Source organism: Falco biarmicus, chromosome 17, assembly GCF_023638135.1.
Source record: "Falco biarmicus isolate bFalBia1 chromosome 17, bFalBia1.pri, whole genome shotgun sequence".
In the NCBI taxonomy this organism is placed as follows: Eukaryota; Metazoa; Chordata; class Aves; order Falconiformes; family Falconidae; genus Falco; species Falco biarmicus.
The window spans coordinates 2424175-2448391 of NC_079304.1; the positions used below are offsets into that span (position 1 = coordinate 2424175).

At 56.9% G+C, this 24217-nt stretch overlaps 1 protein-coding gene across 1 annotated transcript; it reads left to right on the forward strand.

The window, feature by feature from the left end:
* Positions 1–7558: 7558 nt before the first annotated feature.
* LOC130160115 (vasoactive intestinal polypeptide receptor 1-like) lies at positions 7559–18811 on the forward strand. The gene is made up of 13 exons (XM_056362379.1): positions 7559–7642; positions 9782–9905; positions 12861–12968; positions 13910–14019; positions 14293–14390; positions 14893–15025; positions 15658–15811; positions 16477–16537; positions 16822–16888; positions 16973–17064; positions 17304–17433; positions 17758–17799; positions 18007–18811. The coding sequence occupies exons 1-13, from the start codon at positions 7571–7573 to the stop codon at positions 18097–18099; spliced, it is 1284 nt and encodes a 427-aa protein (XP_056218354.1). The 5' UTR covers positions 7559–7570; the 3' UTR covers positions 18100–18811.
* Positions 18812–24217: the final 5406 nt, after the last annotated feature.

The following is a 24217-nucleotide window of genomic DNA, read 5'->3' on the forward strand; positions in this document are numbered from 1 at the left end:
TAGCATCTCACAGCTTGTGGCATTGTGAGCTTTCCTAAGATCCCAGGTCCTGGCATCCTGTGGGTCTCCACAAGTCCCATCTGTCAGAGCCAGTGGAATACGGGTCCGCTCCTGCCCCATGGCTCATGCTGTCAGTGCCTCTGTTTCCTGGTCTCTGGGGCTGCAGTTCTGGGAGATATGTGGGGATACTGAGCCCAGACAGAGCAAAGGTCACTCAGCTGGGGGATAAGAAGGAAAATAGGCAATGAGAGCTCCCTGCTACCTTCTCCTGGGCTTTGGCAGTGTGGGGCTCTAAGACATCCCACGCCAGAGGTGGCTGGGTCTGTGACAGCCTTTATTTGCTGAGTACACCTTGCTGAGCCCAGGTGAACTTCCAGCAGCAATGGGATCTGCAGTTTCAAGTCTGTTGCCTTGTGTTGTCTTCAGTCCTGCTGCCAGGTCACCGGCTTGGGAAATGGGAAAACAAGGATGGGGCGGGGGCTGGCAGGATGCACTCTTCCATCAGAGCGGCTCGCTCCTCACCACACCGCCTCTTTGATTGGGACATATTGAAAGGACCTTTCAGGCACTGGGAGAAAGCACCTGGAGGGGCTGGAGGCAGCTGCAGTGTGTCCCTGCAGAGCTGAGCCCTGTCACCTGTGCCTGGGGGGTGTCCAGGATGTTGGAGCCCACCTGGTAAGGGGCTGCTTCAGGGAGTGCTGGGAGATGGGTCTGGGTGAGAGTCTGGGATAGCTTTGGAAGTCAGGCTGGGATCGGATCTACAAGGCTCGCTGGTGCCTGCTGTCCAATGGAGGCATCCCTGCCTGTGCGCCACGGACCTGGGGTCTCCGTTGGTGGAGGGAAAAGGTCCTTCCACCCCATGGGTGTCCCCTTGCCGGTTGTCAGTGACAACATGCCCCTGTGCATGACCAAGGCACAGTGGCTGGGCACATCGCTCAGTGCTGGTGCTGTCACCTGAGGTTTGGCCCCCGGGATGCCCGTGGCACAGTGCTGAGCCCCCTGGGCTTGGCTCCCAGCCTCGTGGACCACTTCCCCAGGGCTACAATGACTGGCCACCACTTTCCCCCATGGAAAACCAGGCAAGGCTCAGCATGAGCACCAGCGCCTGGCTCCACCTTGCTGCTCTCCCCTACCATGAGCCCCTCCCAGGATGCTCACAAGCGGATTTGTGTCCAGCAGACCAAAACCAGCTCACATTTTCTGTTTCTCTCCCCCTGGCCAGAAAGCTCTGCGTGCCTGAGCTCATCTCAGGGAAACACTGCGTCTTGGAACACTATGTCTGCACAAAATATATAAGCCCCAGCAAGCCCATTGCAGTGAAAAACCACTTTCTCCCCCTAAACAGCCCAGCTTCCCACCAGCCTCAGTATCTTTCCTCCACCTCCATCAGCTGCATTTCCCCAGGCTGCTCTTCTGGGTGATTATTTGCATCAATATTACATCCAAAATCTGCCGTCCACCAATAGCACAGATCTGGGAACTTTTCCCAGGAACCCAGCCTGCAGCCAGACCTGCTCACCAAGCAGGAACAGACCTCTCCAAAAACTCTTCTGCCCCAAAAACGGCACCGCAGACACCCCCAGATGCCAGGGGAGGAGTGCTCCGAGGCCAGCTGCCTTAGCCCCCAGCCGTTGGCTCCACTCCTGCTATTTTCTGCTTGATTAGATTTTGTTCTATGTTCTTAATTTCTCCAAGCCCTTCCAGATTATTTCTCTGCCTTTTGTTATAACTCCCAAATTCCCATTATTTGCACATTTAATTACTGTGCTGATTACCCCCTGCTTCTGGCAGAGCATGCCTTGCTCTGAACAAAGCCCTGGTATCAGTCTTGCTGGTGCTAATATTGTTCTCATCTGTAGGAAGGATTCAAGCGCCTGGGCGAAGGGCTGAGCAGCACAAGGAAACCTTCTGCCAGTTGTAGGACAAGAAGGGGTGGCAGGGGACCTGCTCTGGATGTCCTCAGGCCCCCCATGGCAGCCTCAGCCCCTTTGGGGGTGTCATTAGCTGCCCTCCTGCATGGAGGAACAGAGGGAGGGGAGAGGACAGGAGAGGAAGGGAATTTAGGAGTGTTTTAGCATGAGTTCACATAAAACCAGGGAAAATTTCTTGAGTCAAACCAGGCACAAACCAGCACAACCCACAGCCTTGATGCATCTCATGCAGCGTAGCAGGACAGGGCACAGGCTCAGCTATGGGCAGGGCTGTGCTTGGCTGCAGTCTGTCCCCATGGCATGTCCCTTTTTAAGCCCCCCAGCACGTCTGTCAGGCAGAGAGAAGGTCTGGGCATGAGTGAGAGAGAGGAACCAGGAGACACGGGTACCACGCACCCACCTGTGCATGTCAGCCCGGCTCCATCTTCTTCAAAGCACAGCCCCACTGCACTAGGGCTGCAGATCCCTAATCCCTGCCCAGACCCCTCCTGGCCCTGTGGGTTGAGGGAGGATCGACTGCCGGGTGATGCACAGATGCTGAGCGGCATCGTAAGCGCTGGGCAGCAAACACGGTCTGGGCACAGGGAAATGCAAGTGTTGAGGCACGTGGGATGGGGACGGAGAAAGGCAGCCGCGGCTGTGCTGTGCCCAGGACACCTTCCCAGAGGCTTCCCAGAGACACCTCCCACAGGCAGAAGTGACCCTCCAGCTGGACATACCACCTCTTCTCACCAAGGACCTCACCAAGGTGGGGTGAGGACCCTCATCAGCCGACTCAACTACACTGGGGAGAGGTGACAGCCCAGGACCAGTTGCTCCATGTCATGGCATGGATGGTGATAAGCCACCCACATCTGCATCACAGAAAACCAGGGCCCAGGAGGGAACAGGGAGATTATAAAGTTCTGCTGGGGATGGACCCCGCTGTCCCCAGTAAGAGCCACCTTGCCAAACCAAACCCCAGACTGAGATGTGTGCCAAGAGACACCCTGAGGATGTTCAGCAGACAATTTTACTAGCAACCCTCACTTTGGAAGCTCTTCAGCCCCACTTTTAACTGTAACTATGGAACTTCTTGTTCTGGAAACCCTCACCTAAATTTTTATCCTCATTCAAACTCAAAGGCCAGGAACTCGTCCCCATCCTCTGGTTAGCCAGAGGTGGGCTCCACCAGAAGCTGTGTTTTGGATCATGGTCACGACCAAGGCAGCGGTCATGAAACAAGGTTGGTCCCCTGGGGACCAGGAGGGACAGACACCCTCTGCCACCACCTTGGACATGAACCCAACGCCTGCACCATGTTGGTGCAAGCAGACCCGCAGCACAAGCTGGGAGCAGGGGGTGATGCTGCACCAGGCATCTGGAGCAGGAACGTGATGCAGCCCCTCGGAGGCACGCGATGCTCTCACTGCACGGGTCTCTGCTTTCAATGCAAGCAATGAATGCTTAGCATCAACAAACTTGGCAAATTAGCTGAGCAGCAGAGCAGGAGCAGCCGGGGCGTGATCGGCAGCCGTCAGACCGGGAACACCGGGATGGTGATGCATCAAGCCGGGACGAGCCGTGCGTTGATATGACCCAGCAGCAATGACTCCCCGAGCTGCCTTCTGATAACAGGGGGAGGGCAGTGAGATGACAGCACACCCCTTATGCCATCCTGCTTCCCTGAAGACAAATTTGAGCCAGAGAGATTCCCAAAATGAGGAAACACAGGCAGGAGGCAGCAACCTTGCCTAAGACTCGTGGAAGATGAAGTAAGCACAGCTGAGGCAATGCATCCCCCCATAATCACTGCTGGCTCCTAAGGGGTATAAAAAACCAGTCTAAAAACCAGTTTGTATTGCACATGAAGACAAACCCTGGATATGGAATGGCAGCTCGGCAGCCACCGTCCCCTGTGCTCCATCACGCTGTCACACACAGCACGCACCTCTCGGGGATGCTCTGTGGGTCCAGGAACTCGAGTGGGTGAAAGCATCTAATTTTGAAAGCTAATTACAAAAACAATGCCCACTTTCCCCTTGCAGGAATTCTCACAGTGCTGGTGCTTTGAGCCCCATCTCCCCCGAGGCATCATCCAGCCATCGTGGTCTCCTCGTAGTCTGAGCCACCCTGTGCAGGCCGTTTCCTTCCACAGCCTGAAATGAAGCCAGAAATGGTTGGTGATGGCTGGGGACACCCTGCTTCTTTGCTGTCAGGTGGGATGGAAGCAACACAATTAGTAATTTCCAGCCCTTGGTAAATGAGCGTTTGCCACTTGCAGGAAGATTACTGCGAATGACTTCATTTGCTTTGGAAACGGCTGAGTCATTTGTAATTACCGACGCGCACCAGCAGCAATCCCAGTGCTGGCACTGGATTAATGGGAGTGCCCGTGGCTGGAGGGCAGCCTCCGGGGAGCTTCCCCGGGACTTTGCCACAGTCATGGAGCCCCACGGTCACTGTTCCCCACCACCCACGGCCGTGCATGCCTGTGCTGCCACACCACAGCGGTGTGCCCAAGGCAAATCCTCCCATCCTGTGCCCTCCAGCCAGCCACCACCGTCCACATCGCTGTCACCATCGCATAGCGGTGTGCTGGTCCAGATGGGGAGCCCAGAGGGGCTGGAGGGTCCTGGTCTGGCCAGGATTTGCAGTGAGGCCAGTTTGACCTCATTTGTTTTCCACTTGCTATTGCAAAAGAGAGCAGCGGCCCTGATGCCAGCAGGGCTGGGCAGGTCACCTGGTGACAGACAGGGGGTCAAGCCACCATTGTCTGCCCCAGCTCATCCTCACTGGAGGAAGGGCAGGACCAGCTCAGGAAGGTGGAGGTGGTTGGGCATCACCTGAGGGGTCCCCACTGCTCCCCATCACACCCCCTGTGACACAGGGTGCTTTGCTGGGGAGGGGACGAGCAACGCGCATCCTCCGGTGATGCGGCACTTGGCAAACCTCACCCGGGTGGGACCAGACTGGCCACCTCCGAAACTGGGCTCCTCCAGCTGGGGTCAATTTGCCACCAGATGGCACCAAATAAACTGGCCTTGTTGGGACTTGTTGGGCAGCTCTGGGCCACCGCCACCCCAAAACCAGACCTTGTCCCCATTCCCCCCCTCCTCTGTCCCCCACCTCGACCAGCAGCAGCCGGAGCTGCCAGTAGAGCGATGCAGCTGGCTCGGGCACAGGGTTATTTGCACCGGGTATGGTTTTATTTGGTTTTAGCAGTGTCTAAGACACCCTCCCACTGTGTGTTTATATGCTGTTGGAAAATTAAATGATTAAGATTGGGTGTTTGCATTTCAGCGGAAACTATTAGATGGTAATGAGTCTGGCCGGGTCTCGGCAGCCTTTTGTGTTAACATAACCACGGGCTCAGCCTTTGCCGGTCTGCACCTCTGAAAGCAGCGTTGGTCATTCCTAATGATGTCAATCAAGTGTTTTTAAATATTAAGGACCTAGTTCTTTCACTGAGTTTTTCTTTTTTTTAGGGGTATTTTTTTAGGTAGCAATTCTTATTGAGGTCTTTGAATTGCAGAGCAACAGCAGCAGTTCATTCATTGGCTTCGTATCTCATGAGAAGTTATGGAAGGAGCAGCTAATGTGATCTGCTGCCTCGTTAAGAAATCATATTGATGTAGAATTACTAAAACTGGCAACAGAAATGGTTCACCCTTCTCCCACCCCAGCACAAAGTGCAAGGCAGCCTCTCCCAGCCCTTTACCCTTCCGCAAGGGCCCCTGGGGACATCTTCTGTCCCTGCTTTCCCCATTGCCCACACCTGAGATGTCTCGGTGAGGAGGGACCAGGGTGGTCCAGGGGCACAAGGCTGGATCTTTGATCTTAAGAAATTATCACAGCTGCCCTTTGTGTACTCTTGGGTTTCCCCCGCCTGCCTTCACCCCTCCTGCTTTGTCACTGAAAGCATCAAAATGGAGAAATTCAGGCCCAAATTCCCCTTGCTAAAGGGGCTGGGGCTTTCTAGCAGGAATAATTATGTGTGTTTACATATATTTTTATATATATATATATGGAGAAGACCCCAGGTGATGGCCTGGGGTCCATAGTTGGCTCTGAGGGCAGCCCCATCCCTGGGCACAGCTGGGAGCGATGCTGTGCTGGATGCTTTGTGCTCAAGGAGTTGTGTCCCCATCACGGGCTGCTCCAGTTCCCTGGGGTCCACCAGCACCCCTTCTGCCCTGCTCTGCTTTGGTACCGGCACCCAGCATCCTGGTAGAACTAAACCACCAAAATCACAAGCTCAGCCAAAACCAAAACCCTTGGCCAGGGCAGAGTTCAGGTTATTTTGCAGAGCTGCAAGCTGCCTGCCAGACACCCAGTGCCCGTCCCGGGCCTTTCTGGGCAGGGGGGTGCGTTTTGGAGAGAGGGTCTGGGGTGTGGCAGACAGGAGAGGCAGGAGAGCAGGCAGGACGCAGATGGGGATGGGGATGGGGATGGGGATGGGGATGGGGATGCAGATGCAGATGCAGATGCAGGTGGGGATGGGGATGGGGATGCGGATGCAGATGGGGATGGGGATGCGGATGGGAATGGGGATGCAGGTGCAGGTGGGGGTGAGGATGGTGGTGGGGATGCAGATGGGGATGGGGATGCAGATGCAGATGCAGATGCAGGGGGGTTATGGGGATGCAGATGGGGATGGGGATGGGGTGGGGAATGGAGATGAGGATGGGGATGGGGATTGGGATGGGGATGGAGATGGAGGTTGGGATGGGGATGGGGATGCTGATGGGGATGGGGGTGGGGATGTAGTTGCGGATGCAGATGGGGTTGGGCAGTGCTGCCTGCCATACTGGGGCCAGCAGAGCTTCCTGTGCAGGCAGGGCTTGAAGGAGCATCACTGCCCCCAGCCTATGTGCATGCCTGTGTCCAGCCATGCACACACATGTCAGGGCATGTGTTTGTAAATGTGTGGATGCACAATCCCAGCATCGCAACATCTCCTTTGAGCTCTCTACCTTCCTCTAGTTCCCAGATGCCACCTGGAGCTGACCAGGGAGCAGCATGACCCTTGGCGTGCCCCCTGCACCCCATCCCGGCGGCATCCCCATCTCCCACAGCCTTTAGCCAGCAGTTTCCCAGCTCAGCAGCATCCAAGGAGCAGGCGAGAGGGCTCCGGGCCCCCCTGGGCATCCCCCTGGGCCCACCCGAGGGGTCCCAGATCCTGCCCAGAGCAGGTTTAGGGGGTTGCTGGGGGCTGGGGGTGGCCAGACTGGGCAGTGCCAGGTGGGGGGGTCGTCCCCCTCCCGTGCTGCTCCTCACATCCAGCCCCCAGCTTGGGGAAGGGGGGGCGGGGGGTGGAGCCTGCTATATTACCAGATCCAGGGGCTGAGACATTCAGTCTCGCACAGAGCCGGAGCCCATTGGCACCGGGCGGGGACAGCGAGGCAGGGGGAGGGGGTCACGGCCGGGCAGGACCACCCGAACGGGACTGAGCACCCGCTGCAGGAAAGGGTCCGGGAGGAGGACGGGGCTGGGAAGGGGTCAAGGGGAGGTGGGTGCTGGGTCGCCCCTTTGGAGCCGGGGTCCTGGTGCGGCCCCCCCCCACCGCAGGGCCATGCAGGGGGAGCTGGGGTGTCCCTGGCCCCTCGGGGACTGACCCGACCACCCGTGGATAGGGCAGCACGGGGCTGGCTCCAGCTATGGGGGGCCCATGGCAGCCCCCCGGCACCTGCATGCTGCCGGTCCTGCTGCTCGCACTCCCGATGCTCCGGGTAAGTGTCCCCGGGGACGGGGGCGGGGGCGGGGGGACAGGGTGGGCAGCGGGGGCGGTGGTCCCCTGCCTGCGACAGCCACCGCAGGGTCCGGCCAGCCCCGGGGACGGGCTGGGCAGGGCTCGGGGCACTTCGCCATCCCTGTCCCCATCCCTCGTGCTGTCCGAGCGGGTGGGCGATGCCAGGACCCCCTGCACTCCCCAGGGCTGGGACCACCGCTCGGGCAGCCAGGGCAGGCAAACCCCCGCGGGGTCAGCTCTGGGGGATGCTCCAGGCCATCCCCGAGGGGGGGGGGGGGGGGGGGATCCCTGCTCCCTGCTCTGCCCTGCCTCGGGGACTGTCCCCTCTGTCCTCACGTTGGTCCTGGCGCCGGCTTTGCTGACATCATCCCACACACCTCGAAGGTGCCCAGGCCCCAGAGACCTGGGGGAGCACCCAGAGGTTACGGTGGCTGGGGGGTGCAGGGGGCAAGGACCACACGTGGGGTGCTCCCCATCCCAGGCGGAGCCATGGGGGTGGCTGGCTCCGAGCCCCCACTGGAATGGGGGGACACGGCATGGTGTGCTGCCGGAGCGGTGTGCAGCGAGCCTGGCAGCCACGTTGGCAAAGCATCCTCAACTGATGACACCGTCACACCGCCTCGGTGGTCCCTCGCGAGCGGCTCCGGTGGGAGGGGGCTCCGGTGGGAGTGGGCTCTGGCTCGGCGGTCTTCTGGATGCCTTCAGGATTTCTCCCAGCACTGTTTCACTCTGCAAGTTCTTTAGCAAACATAGAAGGTTTGGATAACGGAGAGGAAAAGAAAAGGAAAAGAAAGGGAATGGGGGAAAGGAATGGGAAAAGGAAAGGGAAAAGAAGGGGAAAAAGGAAATCTGAAAGGAAAAAGGGGGAAGGGGAAGGGGAATGACAGGAAGGAAGGAACAGAAAAAGAAAGAAAGAAAGAAAAAGAAAGAAAGAAAGAAAGAAAGAAAGAAAAAGAAAGAAAGAGAGAGAGACAGAGAGAAAAAGAAAGAAAGAGAGAGAGACAGAGAGAAAAAGAAAGAAAAGAAAGAAAGAAAAAGAAAGAAAGAAAGAAAAAGAAAGAAAGAAAGAAAGAAAGAAAGAAAGAAAAAGAAAGAAAGAAAGAGGGAAAGGGGAATGAGCAGGGAAAGCAGGCAGGGCTGGAGGAGCAGGAAAGGAGCTGGAGGGCAGGAAAGGACAAGACTCAGCCAAGTGATGCTTTAATGACCCACACTTCCCTCCAGTCCTTGGGTCCTCTTGCCCACCCTCATCCCTTTATTTCTCCAGCTTTGATATCTCTGTCCGCACACCTAAACCCATCACCAACCCAATCCCATGTCTTGGCCCAAAAACCCTGCCCTTGACATGTCCTGTATCTGGATGCTGCAGCCCCCACCGCATCCCCCCATGGGCATGGGCATGAGCATGCCTGCTTTCGGTTCAGCCTCAGTCTCCCAGCTCTCCAGTTGGAAGCCAAGGGGGCAAACCCCCAAAGTGGGGATTCCCAGGCAGCCCCATCCCAGGGCACTGAGCCACCACATCCCTTGCATTTTTGGGAGCTGTGGGGTCAGGGCGTACTCCTTGGTATCTCAGCACTTCTGCTAGCGAACCCAAAAACCTTCAGGAGGTCAGCGTGCCCGTTTCATAGTATCTCCCCAAAGAGCTGGGCGAATTGACAGCTGTTGTCAGTGCCTCCACTTAAAATACACCAGCCTGAATGTGAGCAAAATCCAGCCATCAAGGGAAGGATTAGACATGCCCAAATAGGTGTTTTTTAAAAATCTCTAATTACTTGGTTTCCTTGTTCAGGCTTTGAAAGTGCTCGCCTCTGCCTCGCTGATGGGGTCAGCCCCTCGGTCTTTAAGCTCAGCTCCTCTGCTTGGCACTTAAATCTTGGAGGAGCTGTGCCCTTAAGCATCACATGCTTTCAGAGGGAATTAGAAATAATTGAAGTGGTTCTTTATGGTGTTTACAAGGCAAACAGTAGAAAGCTAAGGAAATGTCAGGGTCCAGCATAGGGTTACATAGATACGGTCTCCTGTGGCTGGCTGCTGCAGAAATAGTGAATATTGGCTGGTACCCTGCCTGCTCGGGTCTTTCAATGCTCGGCATCCTACTGTCTGCCCTTTCCCCACTCCCAAGGTGCAGGCAACACACCCCGACTGCTCCATCGTCCTCTATTTCCAAGAGCAAGAAGCTGAATGTCTGGAGATTATCAGGAGCGAAAGCCAAACACCAGCCCCGTCTGGACCCCCCAGGCAGCAGGGTGAGTGTGAGCTGCCTGCCCTGCATGGAGTTAATCTCCCTCAGGAGCGGGGTGGGGGGGTGGGGGTGGGGGGTGGATTTGCTTAAGGGGGTCTTTGGGGGATGAACCATGGTAGGGGGGTTGCAGAGTGCACATGGATTCAGAAAAGCAGGTACTTTCAGGAATATGGAGAGCAGAGCCAAGGCAAAGGCTAAGGAGCATCCCTGGGAAGCCCTGAAAAGTGCTGCTGCAGGGAGAGATGGGGGCTGAGGTTGCAGCCAGGGGCTGTGGGTGGGCTGAGGGATGCAAACAACTGCAGGGGCTGAGTCCCCCCAGATTTATGGCACTGGGCAATGATGGTGTGGTCCATGCCCCCTGCCCCACTCCTGTCCTCCCTGCACTGATGCTCTGGGGCCAGGCAGGGCTGTGGGCATGGGTGATGCAGAGCCCTGGCCATCAGCACAAGTGTATTTGCTTGGTACTTTTCACCACTTTGTGCCTTCTTGCTTTCCTAATTCAGTTAGTTTTAATGCTAAACATGTTCTGAGCAACTTAATTTTTACATATCCAGGACTTTTAAACCAATTAACTAATAGAAAAATAGTTTTGAAGTGCTGCTTTTGTCCATTTTTTTTGTAATTGCATTTCAATTTCCATCCAAAAGCAGCTTGGCTCAAATTCTGGGTAAAAATTATCACCTAGTGAATAAGAAATGCGTCATTCAATGGGTTTCATCTAATACAAATGTAAAAATTAAGCATCTCAATAAATGCATGTTAAGGTGCATAATTGCTTAAGTAACTGTGCAGAGATATAACGTATCATCCAGCTCAGCAGAGAAAAGCCGAGTTGATTGGAAAAGGTCCATTTTGCAGCCTAGATCATGCCAGCCAGGGGGGAGGAATCTCGCTGTAGGAAAACAACCAAGAAGAATGAATGCAGAATTAAAATCAGTATTTAATCTCAGGTTTCCTGCCTGACTGCTGCCTCCGCTGCCCACCTGAACTGGATTTATCCCTTCCCCCTTACTCGCTTGTGCCAGCGTGGGGAGCATCCCGTGGAGAGCATGACAGCTTGGGGGGAAGGCTCAGATGCCCTGGGTGGTGGCAATATAGCATAAAGGAACAGGACAGGGACCTCAGGCTTCAGCATCCCACTGGGGAACCTGCCATGGGGCCCCAAAACTGGTTAGAGATCACAGCTGCGGTGCGTTCACTTCAGTCTGCTCCTGTGCTCACAACATTTACTGCTCTGAAATAGGTGGGAAGAAATAACCTGCTGGTGAAGCTGGAATGATCACTTTTGGAGGAGTCCAGATACCAGTTAGGGCAGCAAGAAATAAGGAGGTAGCCCTGGCAGGTCTCTGTATGATCAACCAGTAGAAACGCTGAGCAGCTTCCCATCAAACAGCATTTTGAGGGACAGAATGCTCTTTTTTGGCCACATCAAGGAGAACATCCTGAGGATAATGTTGATCCAGGGATGTTTCAGCCCTCTACTGGGAAAATGGGAATAAAGCAGGTCACTTTGGGTCTATCCCAACCAAACACCTCGGGCTACCAGACTACACCAGCTGGGAGCCCAGGGACAGGGGACATCGTGGGGAAGTGGCAGCCCCTTGGGATCAACAGTGTGGGGACACTGAAGGCACAGCTTCTGCCTGCGAGGTGGGCAGTGAGGCACACTGCCAGTTCCCTTGATCATGTTTTTTTCCCCCTGTCCACCCCAGAAATTGCCTCCATCACCTCTTCTCCATGGGAGAGTTATTCGAGTTTTGCGTAGCTCTAAGAAATGTGAGGTTTTTCGAGGGAAGCAGAGTGGGAAAGGGGACTTAAACCTTTTCTCCCCATCCAAGTGGAGGGGTGACTTTATTCCCTGGGAATGCACTGCAGAGCTGCATGAATCCCAGCTCAACCCCTGTGGCATGGGCTGCTCCTCTGGCTCCTGGTCAGGTGGTCCTGCAGCTCTCACCGTGCTGGAAGAGTTTGTCCATACAGCAAGAGATGCATTTATACAGCAGGACTGCTCTGCTATTCAGCCACAGCCAGGTGTTTTGCTCAGACCCCAAAAAATGAAGCAACTGGCTCTCAGTGATGTTCCCAGGTGCCGTGCTCGGCTCAGCTATCCTCCAGAGCAAAAATCAAGACATACCCTGAGGTGGCAATGACAGTCCTGCAAATCCCTCCAAACCTGGCCAGATACATAGAGAACACTTTACTGAAAATCAGAGAAAACCAATTAGATTTGTCTGCGTCCACATTCTCCAGCTGGGAATAGATGTGGCTCGAGGTTAATAATGTATATCTGCAAGGTTAATAACGTACGTGTGCAAGGAGGAGAGCTGTCCGGGAAGTGTGATGTATATGTCTCATCTTGGTATAGCGCAGCACTGATTCTCCAAGGCCCCGCGTCTGCTTGGCCGTGCTCATTTCCAAGGCAATTAGAGAGTCATTTAAAGATGGACTTAGTGCTAGAAAAAAGCAAAAGATGTTTAAGCTAACTGCTTTCCAGCAAGTCTTGCAGTGCTTTCTCCCATCCTCCTTCAGGCTGGAGAGACGCCTAGAGCTCAGCCACCATGGCTGCTGGGTGCAGACACCCAGCACAAACCTGCACTATTTTAGATGCCACCAGGAAAGTCCCAGCCCTTCCAGCACCCTCTTCCCCCATGGTGTCCCCGCAGGAGCTCTGGGTCTGATGTAGCCCCAGGAAATACCAAGTCCCGTCTTGCCGAGGGCTAAAAGGAGATCTGGGCACTGGGGGAGGTTGTTCCCAGAACTGGAGCCAGGATGCTCCTAATTCCTGAGGAGGTACAGCGTGGCCCTGTAGATCGGGTGACGGCTGGGCTGGCTGCTCTCTGCTCTCCCGTTACATTCGCGCAGCCGTGCCTGCTGTGGGCTGTGTCTGGGGATGGGGGGCTGTGTGTGTCCCCCTGGCACGTCCCTTCCCGGCGGCACTAACCGTCCCGTCCCTCCCCAGGCTGCCTGACTGAGTGGGATGGAGTGAGCTGCTGGTCAGCTGTGCCCGTGGGCCAGTCCCGAGCTGTCGCCTGCCCTGACATCCTCCACATCTTCAAGAAGTCCAAAGGTGCAGTGTTCCCAATCCAGCCCAGACCACGGATCCCCTGGGTCTGAGGGCTAAGCTGCACCCACCCCTGCCTGCCCGGGATCCTCGTGCCACCCCAGCGCTTCCCCTCTGGTCCCACAGCTCCTGCCCCATCCAAAAGCTTGGCATATATTGCAATCCAAGCAGGTGACGGACAAAAGCAGAGATGTAGAGTGTTGCCACACCAGGAAAGTCCCCAAACCCTTTCATCACCCAGTACCAAGCATCCCCTGTGGGTACTGCACGTGGGGACCTCATCCTCCAACTGGGTGACACCAGGACAGTCCCCCAGCTGGTCAGTGCCTTCCTTTCCCTACCCACACACCAGCCTAATGCTCCTGACCTGCTCAGTAGTGCTCCAAGCCATGCAGATAAAAAATGCAGCATAAAATCATGATTATTTCAAGACCAGGTACTCCCCTTGGGCTGCACCGCTGCTGGGGGAGCTGCTGCCTCCATCCATCTTGGAGGCAGCGGAGTGTGAAGGAGAGCACCCAACCAGTCCCCATGGCATCTGAGCACATCCTCAGCTGGGCATAATTGAAAAGGCGATGGAGGGTTGGTAAATGTTTTGCTTTAGGACAGAAACAACTCAGGAGAGGCTTGATGAAGCCCTCACAGGATGTAAAAGCCCCTTTTTAGCCTTAGTTGCCTCCCACGGTGAGGATTCATGGTTACATCCTGCCCTAAGGTGCCCTGGCGCCTGCAGGCACAGCACCGGAGGGCAGAGATGTCACCTGGATGGGAGGGATGGGGCAGCCAGGCCATTCAGGTACCATGCTGCTGTCACAGCTGGGATGCTGGTTCTGGGACTGAGGCTCCATCCCGGAGAACAGGGTACCATCCCCAGACTGGACACCTTGGGGGTGCTGATGCAGAGGTGATGCCCATGGCTCTCGTGAGGTCCCTTATTGTTGCTGCAGCGCTGATCCGGAGGAACTGCACTGAGTCAGGATGGAGCTTCCCCAGCCCTCCCTACCACAATGCCTGTGAGCTGGAGGCCATCGGCAGTGATAACAACACGGAGGCCAAGGCAAGTGGGTCCCCGGAGCCATGGGCACCTCCCTAGAATCACCCTACCCCACGCTGATCCACGCCACTGGGCAATGAAACATGAAGATGCTCTTGGGGACATCTTGTTGCCCTCATTCCTTATGCTGGGCTACCTGGAGGGATCCGAGCTTGGCTGGGAACAAGCCCAGCCTGGGAAAGAGCTGGGGCCATCACCCTGCCACCTCCCTGCCCATCACAGACCAGCACCTCCCAGCCCATGCTGCCTTCACTCCACTGGTGTTTTCCTTTCCAGAAAAGCTATTTTGTCACCATGAAAGTTCTTTACACCTGCGGCTACTCCACATCCCTGGCAGCCCTCTTCCTGGCCATTGGCATCTTCCTCTGCTTCAGGTAGGGCTCAGTGCTGGCTGCTCCGTGGGCTGCAGCTGGAGGAAGGCAGGGAAATGATCAGCAGAGGATGGTTGCTCTCAGGCTTCCTCCCCTCGGAGCAGCCAGGCTCTGTCCCTGCCAACACGGATAACCAGGGAGGTATGAGACGAACTGCATCGTTGTCCTTCCCTGCTGACACACAGACCTGAGACCCTCAGGTTGCCCTTTCAAGCTTTGTTTTCGCAGACCTCACTGTGCTGCAGAATGATGCTCTCCGCAGGTGGTTGGAGGATGTTCCCCAGCACACCTTGTCCCTGGGCAGCCACCTCGAGCACAGCACAGCCCTGTCCTTCATGATTTCAGAGCAGGAAAACCTTCTCCAGGGCTTTGGGCTTGACCACCGCCAACATATGGTCCCTTGGGCTGGGGTCTAGCCAGGGAAGCGGCTCCTAAAGGAGAAACTTCTCTGCCTGTCTGCTCTCTCTGCTCCTGCCGGGGCACAGCGCATCTCTTCCTCCCATAGGAAGCTGCATTGCACCAGGAACTCTATCCACATCCACTTCTTCACCTCCTTCATACTGCGTGGGGCCGCCGTGTTCATCAAGGACGCCGTCCTCTTCTCAGACGAGTCCATTGACCACTGCACAATGTCAACAGTAAGTCATGGAGTCCCAGCCTGGGCATGGTGCAGGAGAGGGCACCACATGCTGATCGGGGGGATGGGCTAGGTGGATTTGCCGTGGATTTAGCACGGCAAAGAGGAGAGAGAGAGGGAGGCTGAACCTGGGGAGGAAAGGCTGGCTTGGGTGGACTTCAGGAGGTTCACAACAACATTTCTGCATGGGCACTGTCTGCAGAGGACATGTGCTGCCCTCAGAGCTCTCCCTGCTCTCAGACAGTCTCCCAGCAGGGCTAAACCTCTGCACAACCCAGCAGCACCACGTACATGCAAACAGAGCTCACACCGCTGGATGTGCAGATTTGGGGGTGTCAGTAGACTCAGAAACCTCTGCGTGCAGCCCAGATATGACACTATGGGCACCACAGACACGGGTTTCTAAAGAACTTACAATAACAGCTGGTGGTCGTCCACCCACGTCGTGGAAGCCCAGCAAAAAATGCTGCAGGTGACGTGTGGGACCAGTGCAGCACACCTGGGGCTGCAATGAAAGGCCATCACAGGTCTCCTCGAATGGGTGGATGGGGAAGGTGACCATCCCCCGTGCCCCCAAGACAGGGTCTGATGCCAGCCAGCACTCCTGAGCCTTCCCCTTCCTTTTCCTCCCAGGTGAACTGCAAAGTAGCCATCGCCTTCTTCCAGTACTCGGTCTTGGCCAACTTCTACTGGCTGCTGGTGGAAGGCATGTACCTGCAGACCCTGCTGCTGCTCACCTTCACCTCTGACAGGAGGTACATCTTGTGGTACATCCTCATCGGCTGGGGTGAGTGCGGGCCCCAGCACATGATTCCCTCCAGCAAGGTTCCATTGACACAGACCAGGGGTAGGCACCGCTTTTGGGGATCACCCGCTCTGACATCCACAGGCACAATGGTCCCCATGGCTGCTCTCAGCCTGACCCCCACCCCAGCATCTCTCTGCATGGCCTTGTGCTCTGTGGGGCACCCATCAGCTCCTGCCAGCCCCTGGCACTGGTTGGCAGCATGATCCTTGCCCTCATGGCATGTGTGCAAAGTCCCTCAAAGGAGAAAATTCTTGCCACTGCTGACCAAAGAGCCTTTGCAGCAGCGTCTGCTGCCAATCCATCCTGAATGTGGTCAGGATGGGACAGAGACAGATCTTTCCTTCTTCCCACACCCATCCAGGGCTGGAAATGTCCATCCCAGGTGCCCAGGTTAGGTGTAAGAGCACACAGCTGGGCAGGAGGGTGACCAGGAGGTGACACACAAGCAGACACGTCACCATCAGTCAGCACCATCTCCTTTTAAACCCCAGAGAAGGGGGAAAGACTGTACCTTCCTGCCACCTCCAGGGCCCCAGACCTGACCTAGACACGTGTTTTGGGGGGCAAGAGATGGAGGGGAGGTGCAGGGGCTCCCCTGAGCCCTAGGGTGACTTTGCATCCCTGCCTGGGTCCTGTCCTTGCAGGTGTCCCCATGCTGACAGTCTGCGTGTGGGTGGTCACCAGGCTGCAGTACGACAACCATGGGTAAGAGCAGCCACCTCTCTTCTTTCTCCAGGCCAGCTTGGCCATGTGTCCCCCATGCAAGTCCCAGGGGATGAACCTGTTTCATAGGAGATTCAGGAGGGGAGAACTGGGGCAGCACTTTATTTTAATGCTATTTCTATTTTCTGGTGGGGCCCATGCTACAGTGGGGCCCCGTTGCAAGAGGTGCTGTGCAACTGGGGCAGGGGGCTGGGGAGGGTGGCAGGTCAAGGCCTGGGCTAAAAGGGTGCAAGTGGGTGGCAGGAGCCATTTCTCCTCTCCCGTAGGTGCTGGGATGACTACACCAGTCTGTACTGGTGGGTGATCAAGGCTCCTATCCTCCTGGCCATATTTGTGAGTATGTCCCCTGAGCACCCCAGGGCTGGGGGACACAACCAGGGGTCTGTGCAGAGCCTGACACCTGCCTTCCCATGGCAGGTGAACTTCCTCATCTTCCTCAACGTCACCAGGATGTTAGCACAGAAGATCCGGTCCCCAGACATTAGCAAAAACTACAAGCAGCAGTACATGTAAGAGCTAACTCGGGCAAGGGGAGCTCTCCTCACTCGGGTTTCTGAAGGGACCCAGGGCAGCAGGGACCCCTCCCTGGAGCTGCACTGAGAAGGACCATCCTTGGAGCCTCCAAGACCTGCCTTTCATGGAAAACCTGTTTTGGGTTAAGACCAAGCTCTTGGGAAAATCTCGTCTCATGGGGCAGCAGGACCATCGTTTGCACCCAGACCCCCACTCATGACACCACTCTCTGCAGGAGGCTGACGAAGTCCACGCTGCTCCTCATCCCTCTCTTCGGGGTACACTACGTGGTGTTCGCACTCTTCCCTGAGCACATCGGTGTGGATGCCCGGCTGTACTTCGAGCTGGTCCTCGGCTCCTACCAGGTGCAAACTGGGGGAGAGGTGTAGGCAGAGTCCTCACGTACCCATCGCATCCCACCCCAAGATCACACCAGGAGCCCCTGGGATGTGCTGCTGGGGCTTTGCACTCTGTAGGGAGGGGACTGTGTCCCAGACACCCCCCTCAACCACTAGGGACAAAGCACAAGGGTTGTAGTCCAGTGAACAACTTGCAAACTTGCACTGCTGCCCTACTGCCCATGGGATGGGGCGAGAGGTGTGGGAGGATGCTAAATGCAGGCAGCAGATGAGCACAGAGGGGTCCAGCCTCTTTCTTTGGGTGAAACTTGCTCTTTCTGTCCTTTTCAGGGGTTCCTAGTGGCTCTGCTGTACTGCTTCCTGAACGGGGAGGTGAGTGTCCCCCCCCCCCAAAACCAATCCCCTGGGCACCACAGCCACACGAGGGCACACAGCTACCCCCAAGGGTGCATGCACACAACCACACAGGGGCATGCAGACATGCATGGGGGTCCCCACCCCCTTGCACCCCAAATCCCTTGTCGAGGGGTGCTGGCAGGTGTCCCTGGGTGCCAGCACCAGTCCGCGGTGTTGGTTCAGGTCCAGGCTGAGATCAAGAGGAACTGGGGCAAGTGGCAATCATCCATGGAGAGCAACGTCTTCAACCTGGCCACCCAAGACTTCACCGCATGATGAGGACAGCGTCTGGGGGGAAATACCTCCTCGAGGATGGTGGTGGTGGTGCTACTCCATGGCTACGGTCCCAGAAACACAATAAAAAGGATTTTGTAGGTTCTGGGTCTGGCATCCTCAGAGGGTGGTGCAGACGGCTGTTGGGAAAGGCTCTGCCTGTCCAGCTGTTGGTGGCTCTTGTGGCTCCCTGTGACGGTGTTTTACCTGCCCAAAGCTCTCCTTGCAGTTTGGTCCGTGTTTTAGGCAAAGGGAAGAGGGCTTCTCTACCTTTTCTGGGTTGGAAATGCAAATATCATTTCACAAAAGACACGGGACATTTTTCATTTGGCACTGCAATGAAAATGCAAGCAGCCTCAGTGCTGAAGGGATTTACTGCTGGCTATTTTCCCCTTCTTCATTGATTTACAAAATTGTCCCCCTTATGGAAAGATGCCTAAACACAGCCCCCAGGAGCCATTCCGGGTGTGGGAGAGGCAAACACAGAGACAGACAAAACCCCACAGCTTTCTACAGGAGTCCCCTGATGGTCTCATGACTCAGTTCCCCCCACAGCTTCTAAAATGTTTCCCTTTCTCCCGTGCCTGTTGCTTCAGCCGCACTCAGCGCTGGGGAAGGTGTCCCACCATCCTTGCCATGCCAGCAGTCCCAGGGGCTGCACACCAGAGGGACAGGACAGTTTGCAAGCAACGGGACTCCCCTGTCTTCACTGGGGGCTCGTTTGACTGCGACTAACAAGGTTTTTGCCAATAAAATCTTGCTCTGAAATCTAGCATTGCTTTGTCAGAGGTTTGGTTTGCTCTACAAACCCAGATAACTTGGTACCAGGCTTGCTAGAGGGTAGAAACCCTGCCAATAACTGGAATGCCTGGAAATACCTCCTGGGGGGGAGAAAAATCTGCTTTTTCTCTGCCTGGTGAAGCAGCCAGGCTCTGGGCATGGCCATGGAGAGGAGATGGAGGAGGAAGGTGAGGAAGAGTGCAAGATAAGTGCCTTACGGGCTCTCCCAGAGGTGCTGGGATGCCATGTCCCCTTTGGGTTGGAGTTGCTGTCACTACACTGCAGCCTGGCCCTGTTCACCCGCACGAGCATCCTTCACCCTCCCTGGACTGAGCTCCTGCCTTGGCAGATGCTGTCACCAGGAGCGAGAGGCCTCAAATGCCCTTTCCCCAAACCTCCTGGCCCCACCATGTTCCCAAGACCCAAGCCACTCGATCTCACAGAGCTCCTCACTCTTCCTGGGTTGAAATTTCTCCATGTAGCCACGTGTCCTTCCTTAAATAAAACCCACTTGTTGGCCCCTTTCCAGGCTGCAGGATCTCCAGAGATCCTGTCTGGTCTCACAAAGGGACGCTGAGAGAGAAACAGAGCCCCAGACCTGATTTGAGGTGAGATAGAAAATGTTCTGTTAAACAACCCCCCCGGGCCAGCACCATCCTGCACACTGCCGGCCAGGAAACCTCCAGAGGAGCATGGCAGCTGTCAAATAAATGCCTGCCTGCAGCCATGGAGAGACCACAGGTGAATAAACATCTCTCTCCATCATTAGCGAGGAAGATGCTGTTTCAGCAGGCACATGAGGCAGGCAGCAGCAGCAGATTGCACCAAGGCTGGGGATGCTCGGTGGGACTGTCACGGTTGCCATAAAGCTTTGAAAAGCGCTGGGTTTGGCATGTATTTTCAGCAGTCAATGGGCCTTTTTGGGTGCTAAACCTGCACCCTAAATGACCTGCTGGGCTCTGAGCCGTGGCATCCGTGCTGCATGGCAGAGGCTGCAACGCCAGGAGCTTGCTGCAGGTGCAGCAGGGCTGACGTGCCCCTGCGGCGGGGACTGTGCATCACCTCCAGTCTGCAGAAAAGGTTTTTAAAAGCGTTTGCTACATCTCTAGCATGGATCGTGACCTACAGCTGCATATTTGGGGCAGCTGAGCCTAGGCTGGGCCAGGTCTCCCCTGACTCCCCTCCAGCCATTCCCATCACCCACCCTGTCCGGAGGGTCCCTTCTCCTGCCCTGGGGCAGAGGGGTGTCTGGGGGGGGGTGTTTTGCCTGGGGCCGGTGGGTGGCACTGCGGCCCCGCAACGCCGCCTCGGGCACCGACATCAGATCCGGGGTGTCAGCCCGGGAGCGCAGTGTCCCCAAGCACACCGCCTGGGACGCAGGCTCAGCCGTCGTGGAGGGACCCCGAGGGCTGGCCCTGGGTGCCAGCACCCAATGACTCTACCCAGGGCCCTGAGAGCACCCAGGGAGTAAGGTAAGGGGCTACACTGCTTCGGGGGAGCGCGCACCTCGCCCCGCACGTGGCCCAAGGCTTCAGCAAGAGCTGGAACCCCCCCAGATCCCCCCCCAGCAGCCCTGGCCAAGTGAGGGTTAATCAGGGATGGGGACGGGAATAAGGCTCAGGGCTGGGAGAGCTATGCCTTCGCCTGTTGCTCCTTTCCCAGCCTGCATCCTCTGACCTTCTGGGGGCTGCCAGGCCATCCTGCTCGGGTGCCGAGGGTGCTCCGATGCCTGCGCTTGCACCCGCTCCTTCATCCCTGCTCCAGGATGTTCCCAGCTCTGCAGCTTGGGGGGTTCACCCTCAGATGTCCCTTCCCCATGCCCCCCCTTGCTGGGGCACCTTGTTTCTACCCTGCTCTGGGCAGGCAGCTCTGCCTCTGCCCAGCTCCTGCCTGCACAGAGATCAGCTGGAGCCTGGCCCCACAAAGCCCCATGGATGCAGCCAGCCCCACGGCGGGGCAAGTGCCTGGCCCCACAGAGCCCCATGGATGCAGCCAGCCCCACGGCAGGGCAAGTGCCTGGCCCCACAGAGCCCCATGGATGCAGCCAGCCCCACGGCGGGGCAAGTGCCTGGCCCCACAGAGCCCCATGGATGCAGCCAGCCCCACGGCCAGGCACTTGCCCCACCATACAGGAGGGTCAGGATGCATCTAGCACCAGCAGCTTCAGGGAAGGTGCAAGCCAAGGCACCTCAAACACCCCAGGGTCCCGCAGGCTGTGCCAAGCACTGCCTTTATCCTACCCTGTCACCCCAAGGACACATTTTTTGCACCCAAATTAATGTAGTGAGTACCACTGGGTACCCCAAGTTCCCATTCTACTTGGGATTTAGCTGGTGTTTGCAGGCAGAGCTGTGTCCTTGTGGCTGCCCAGTGCCTGGTTGGGCACCCTGGGGTGCTCCCAGCTTTCCAAAGGGCAGGAGCCACATCCTGGGGTTTCCACCTTCATGTGCCTCCCCCCAGGTTTGCTCTTGGCAATAAGCAAAGCAAAAAAAGACCAGCACAGCTTCCACAGGCTTCCCAGCGGTGACAAGGCTGGGTTTGGGGCAGCCGGCAGCTGATGGGACCTGCCGAGCATCCCCTGAATTTCCTGCTGCAACCAATGGAGCAGGTGGAAATTCCCCACAACCACAGCAGGAGGATGTCCCTGTCCCTGCCCTCCTCGCCGGCCAAAACCACGTACTACCGGCTGCACTGGGATGCTCTTTGCCCGTGGGTATGGGTTGTTGCTTTGCTGCTGAGCTCCTGACAGGCTCCCAGTGCTCTCCACCCTGGTTGTAGCAGTTCCCTGGGAACTACTGGGGGGCTTTTCACTCCCTCCTTCCCACGGCTCCAGCTGCTCTGAGCTTGGCCTGGGCTCCAAGTCAGCAAAAAAAGAGGCCTGGGATGGGGTTTTAATTGCAGAAGTCAAAGTTATGCTTCACAAAGCACACCTTCAGCATCTCCTGACTGGAGCTAATCCTCTGTCCCTTGCTGCATGACCTGACCCCCAAGAGCTGGACCTGGGCTCCTGGGCTGCCTTATTTACATAGTCTTGAAAAGAAAAGGAAAATTATTGAGTGAAAAGCAGATCTGAGCCAAGGAACTTCCACTTCCCAGTTCCCTGGGTGCTCAGGTCTGCAGTCTTGGCCCTGTTTTATTGATTCCGTGGGATGCCAGCGAGCACAAGGAGACCCACGGACGAGGGGCTGGAGGCAGGGAAAGGCAAATTGCCATGAGAACGTGACAGCAAGGGATGCCAGGCTGGGGAGGGCGGGTGCTTCAGCTCCAACAAAGCCCACACCGGCGTGGGAAAGTTGCTGCAGGGTATTTTGGGACCAGACAAGCAGCAGAAGAGTTGTACAGGGATGGCAGTGCTGGTGAGATGATGAGTCCTCTCTGACCAGGCTGAGTGCTGAGGTGGTTAGTCCAGCCCCAGCACAGACCTGTGCACCCCAAAAGGGGTGAACCCTGCCAGCTGGGCACCCCTCCACACTCTCCTCTCCACCCTGGGTGCCCACTGAGCACCCTAAGTACCCCCAGAACTGCCTGGGCATGCAAAGAGCACCCAAAGGCCCCATCAGGAAGGGCAAGAAGGGAGACAACCACATGGCAAGTGCCTCTTTTGCACCATCCTGTGCCACCCTGGTTCTGGCTCAGACCTGTGGGGGTCTCCAGGGACAGGGTGTGCAGCGTGGGACACGGGGTGAGATGTGCCGGTGTCGAAGTGGGGTGACCCTGCACAGCTGCTGGCTGGGATGCTCCTGGTGTGCAAAGAAACGCAGCACTGGTGCAAAATTAGGCAGCAGCGGAGGGTGGGCACGGGGGCAATGAAGCAGAAATGACAGACACCCCTCGCCTGCACGCAAGAGGAGGAGCTGCAGCTGGTGCTGCACGATGGGAATAACACTCCCAAAAAACCACAGGCTCAGAGGCAATGTTGGCAGCGGGGTTGGCATCAACTCCCCTCCCCCCGCCCCAGCCCTCACAGTTGTCCTGCTGCTCTTTTCAATTGCATGTCACTTCTGGGAGAGATAAATGGGGAGGTGCTGGCCAGGGTCCCTTCCCACCTCCCCTCCACCTCCCCATGTCCCATGTGGTGCCAAAGCCAGCCCAAAACCACCTCAACATCTGGGACACCCTGCTCGGCCACCGTGACTGCCCTGGCTGGCCGTGTCCCTGGTCAGAGCATGGCCAGGGTAGCCGTGGTGCAGGGGGGCCCATGCACGCAGGACCCCGGGAGCATTGGGCGATGGGGCCGAGGGGGTTGCCGGCACCGCCAGCCCCATGATTGGCGCGGCGGGGGACGAATGCCACAGCTGAGACGGGCCCAGGCTACCTGAAGGACCCCGCATGTCCTCAGGTTTCACTCATGACCATCTGACAGCAGCAGCAGCTGCTCTGCCAACAGGCACTCGCGGAGCCAAAGCCTCCAGGAGTCGAAGGAGAGGGAAATTCTGGCCCTGAAAGGTCTCTCCTTGGGATTTTGCTCTCTCCACCCAACGGTAAGTACTGGATTCAGCCCTGGGCTGATGCCAGACCACCAGGCGGGGTCTACGGGGTCTTGGATGCCGCTGGGGTTGTCATTCTCGCTGTGCCCAGAGCAGTGCAAGCAATGCCGTGGGTTCGCCGTCAGAGCGCTGGAGGTGGACGGGAGCAGGACAGCCCCTGCGGTCACTGGGGTGGTGTTTGGGGCTGTAGGCACCCGGTGGCCCCTGCTGTGTGGAAAACAGCCTGGATGGGAGGAGAAAGTCCCCACAAAGGCACAGGCAGGGCATGGGGACGAGGGTGCCAGCAGCCACCACACCCTTGGTGGCCACAGACCTGCCACTGGGATGAGAGGGGACGGTGCGGGATGCAATGGGCAACCGGTTTCTGAGCCACCTTCCCAGCCGGAGGGAGTACAGGCAGGGCTTAAAAGTCACAAGTCGCCGTTCTCCTGGCTTCTCCTCCTGGAGATCTAAATATAAACCTCAGCTTGGCCAAGCCAAGGTTGCAGGAAAGGTCTGTGGGGTGCTTCGCAGTGTCTCCTTTCGGGAAGGCGCCTGTCCATGCAGAGCCCCTGTCCCCTGTGGGGGAGCAGGCAGGGACCCCCATGGGGAGAGGGGGAGGAGATGGGACCCTCTGCTGTGCCAGAACAGCGGTGACAGGGTGACACAGAGGTGGGAGGCCACCGTTCCCCCACTTTCACGCAGGGGCTGCAGGGTGCACGTGCACAGCCAGTGGCTTTGGGGTGCCGGGGAGGCAGGGTTCAGGGCTTTGATCCAAACAGGCAGTGACAGGGTGGGATTTGGTTCATTTTTTGGGTGCCGAATCCCCCCCACGTGCCTGCAGTGGGTGCACTGGGCTGTGCAAAGCTCCCATC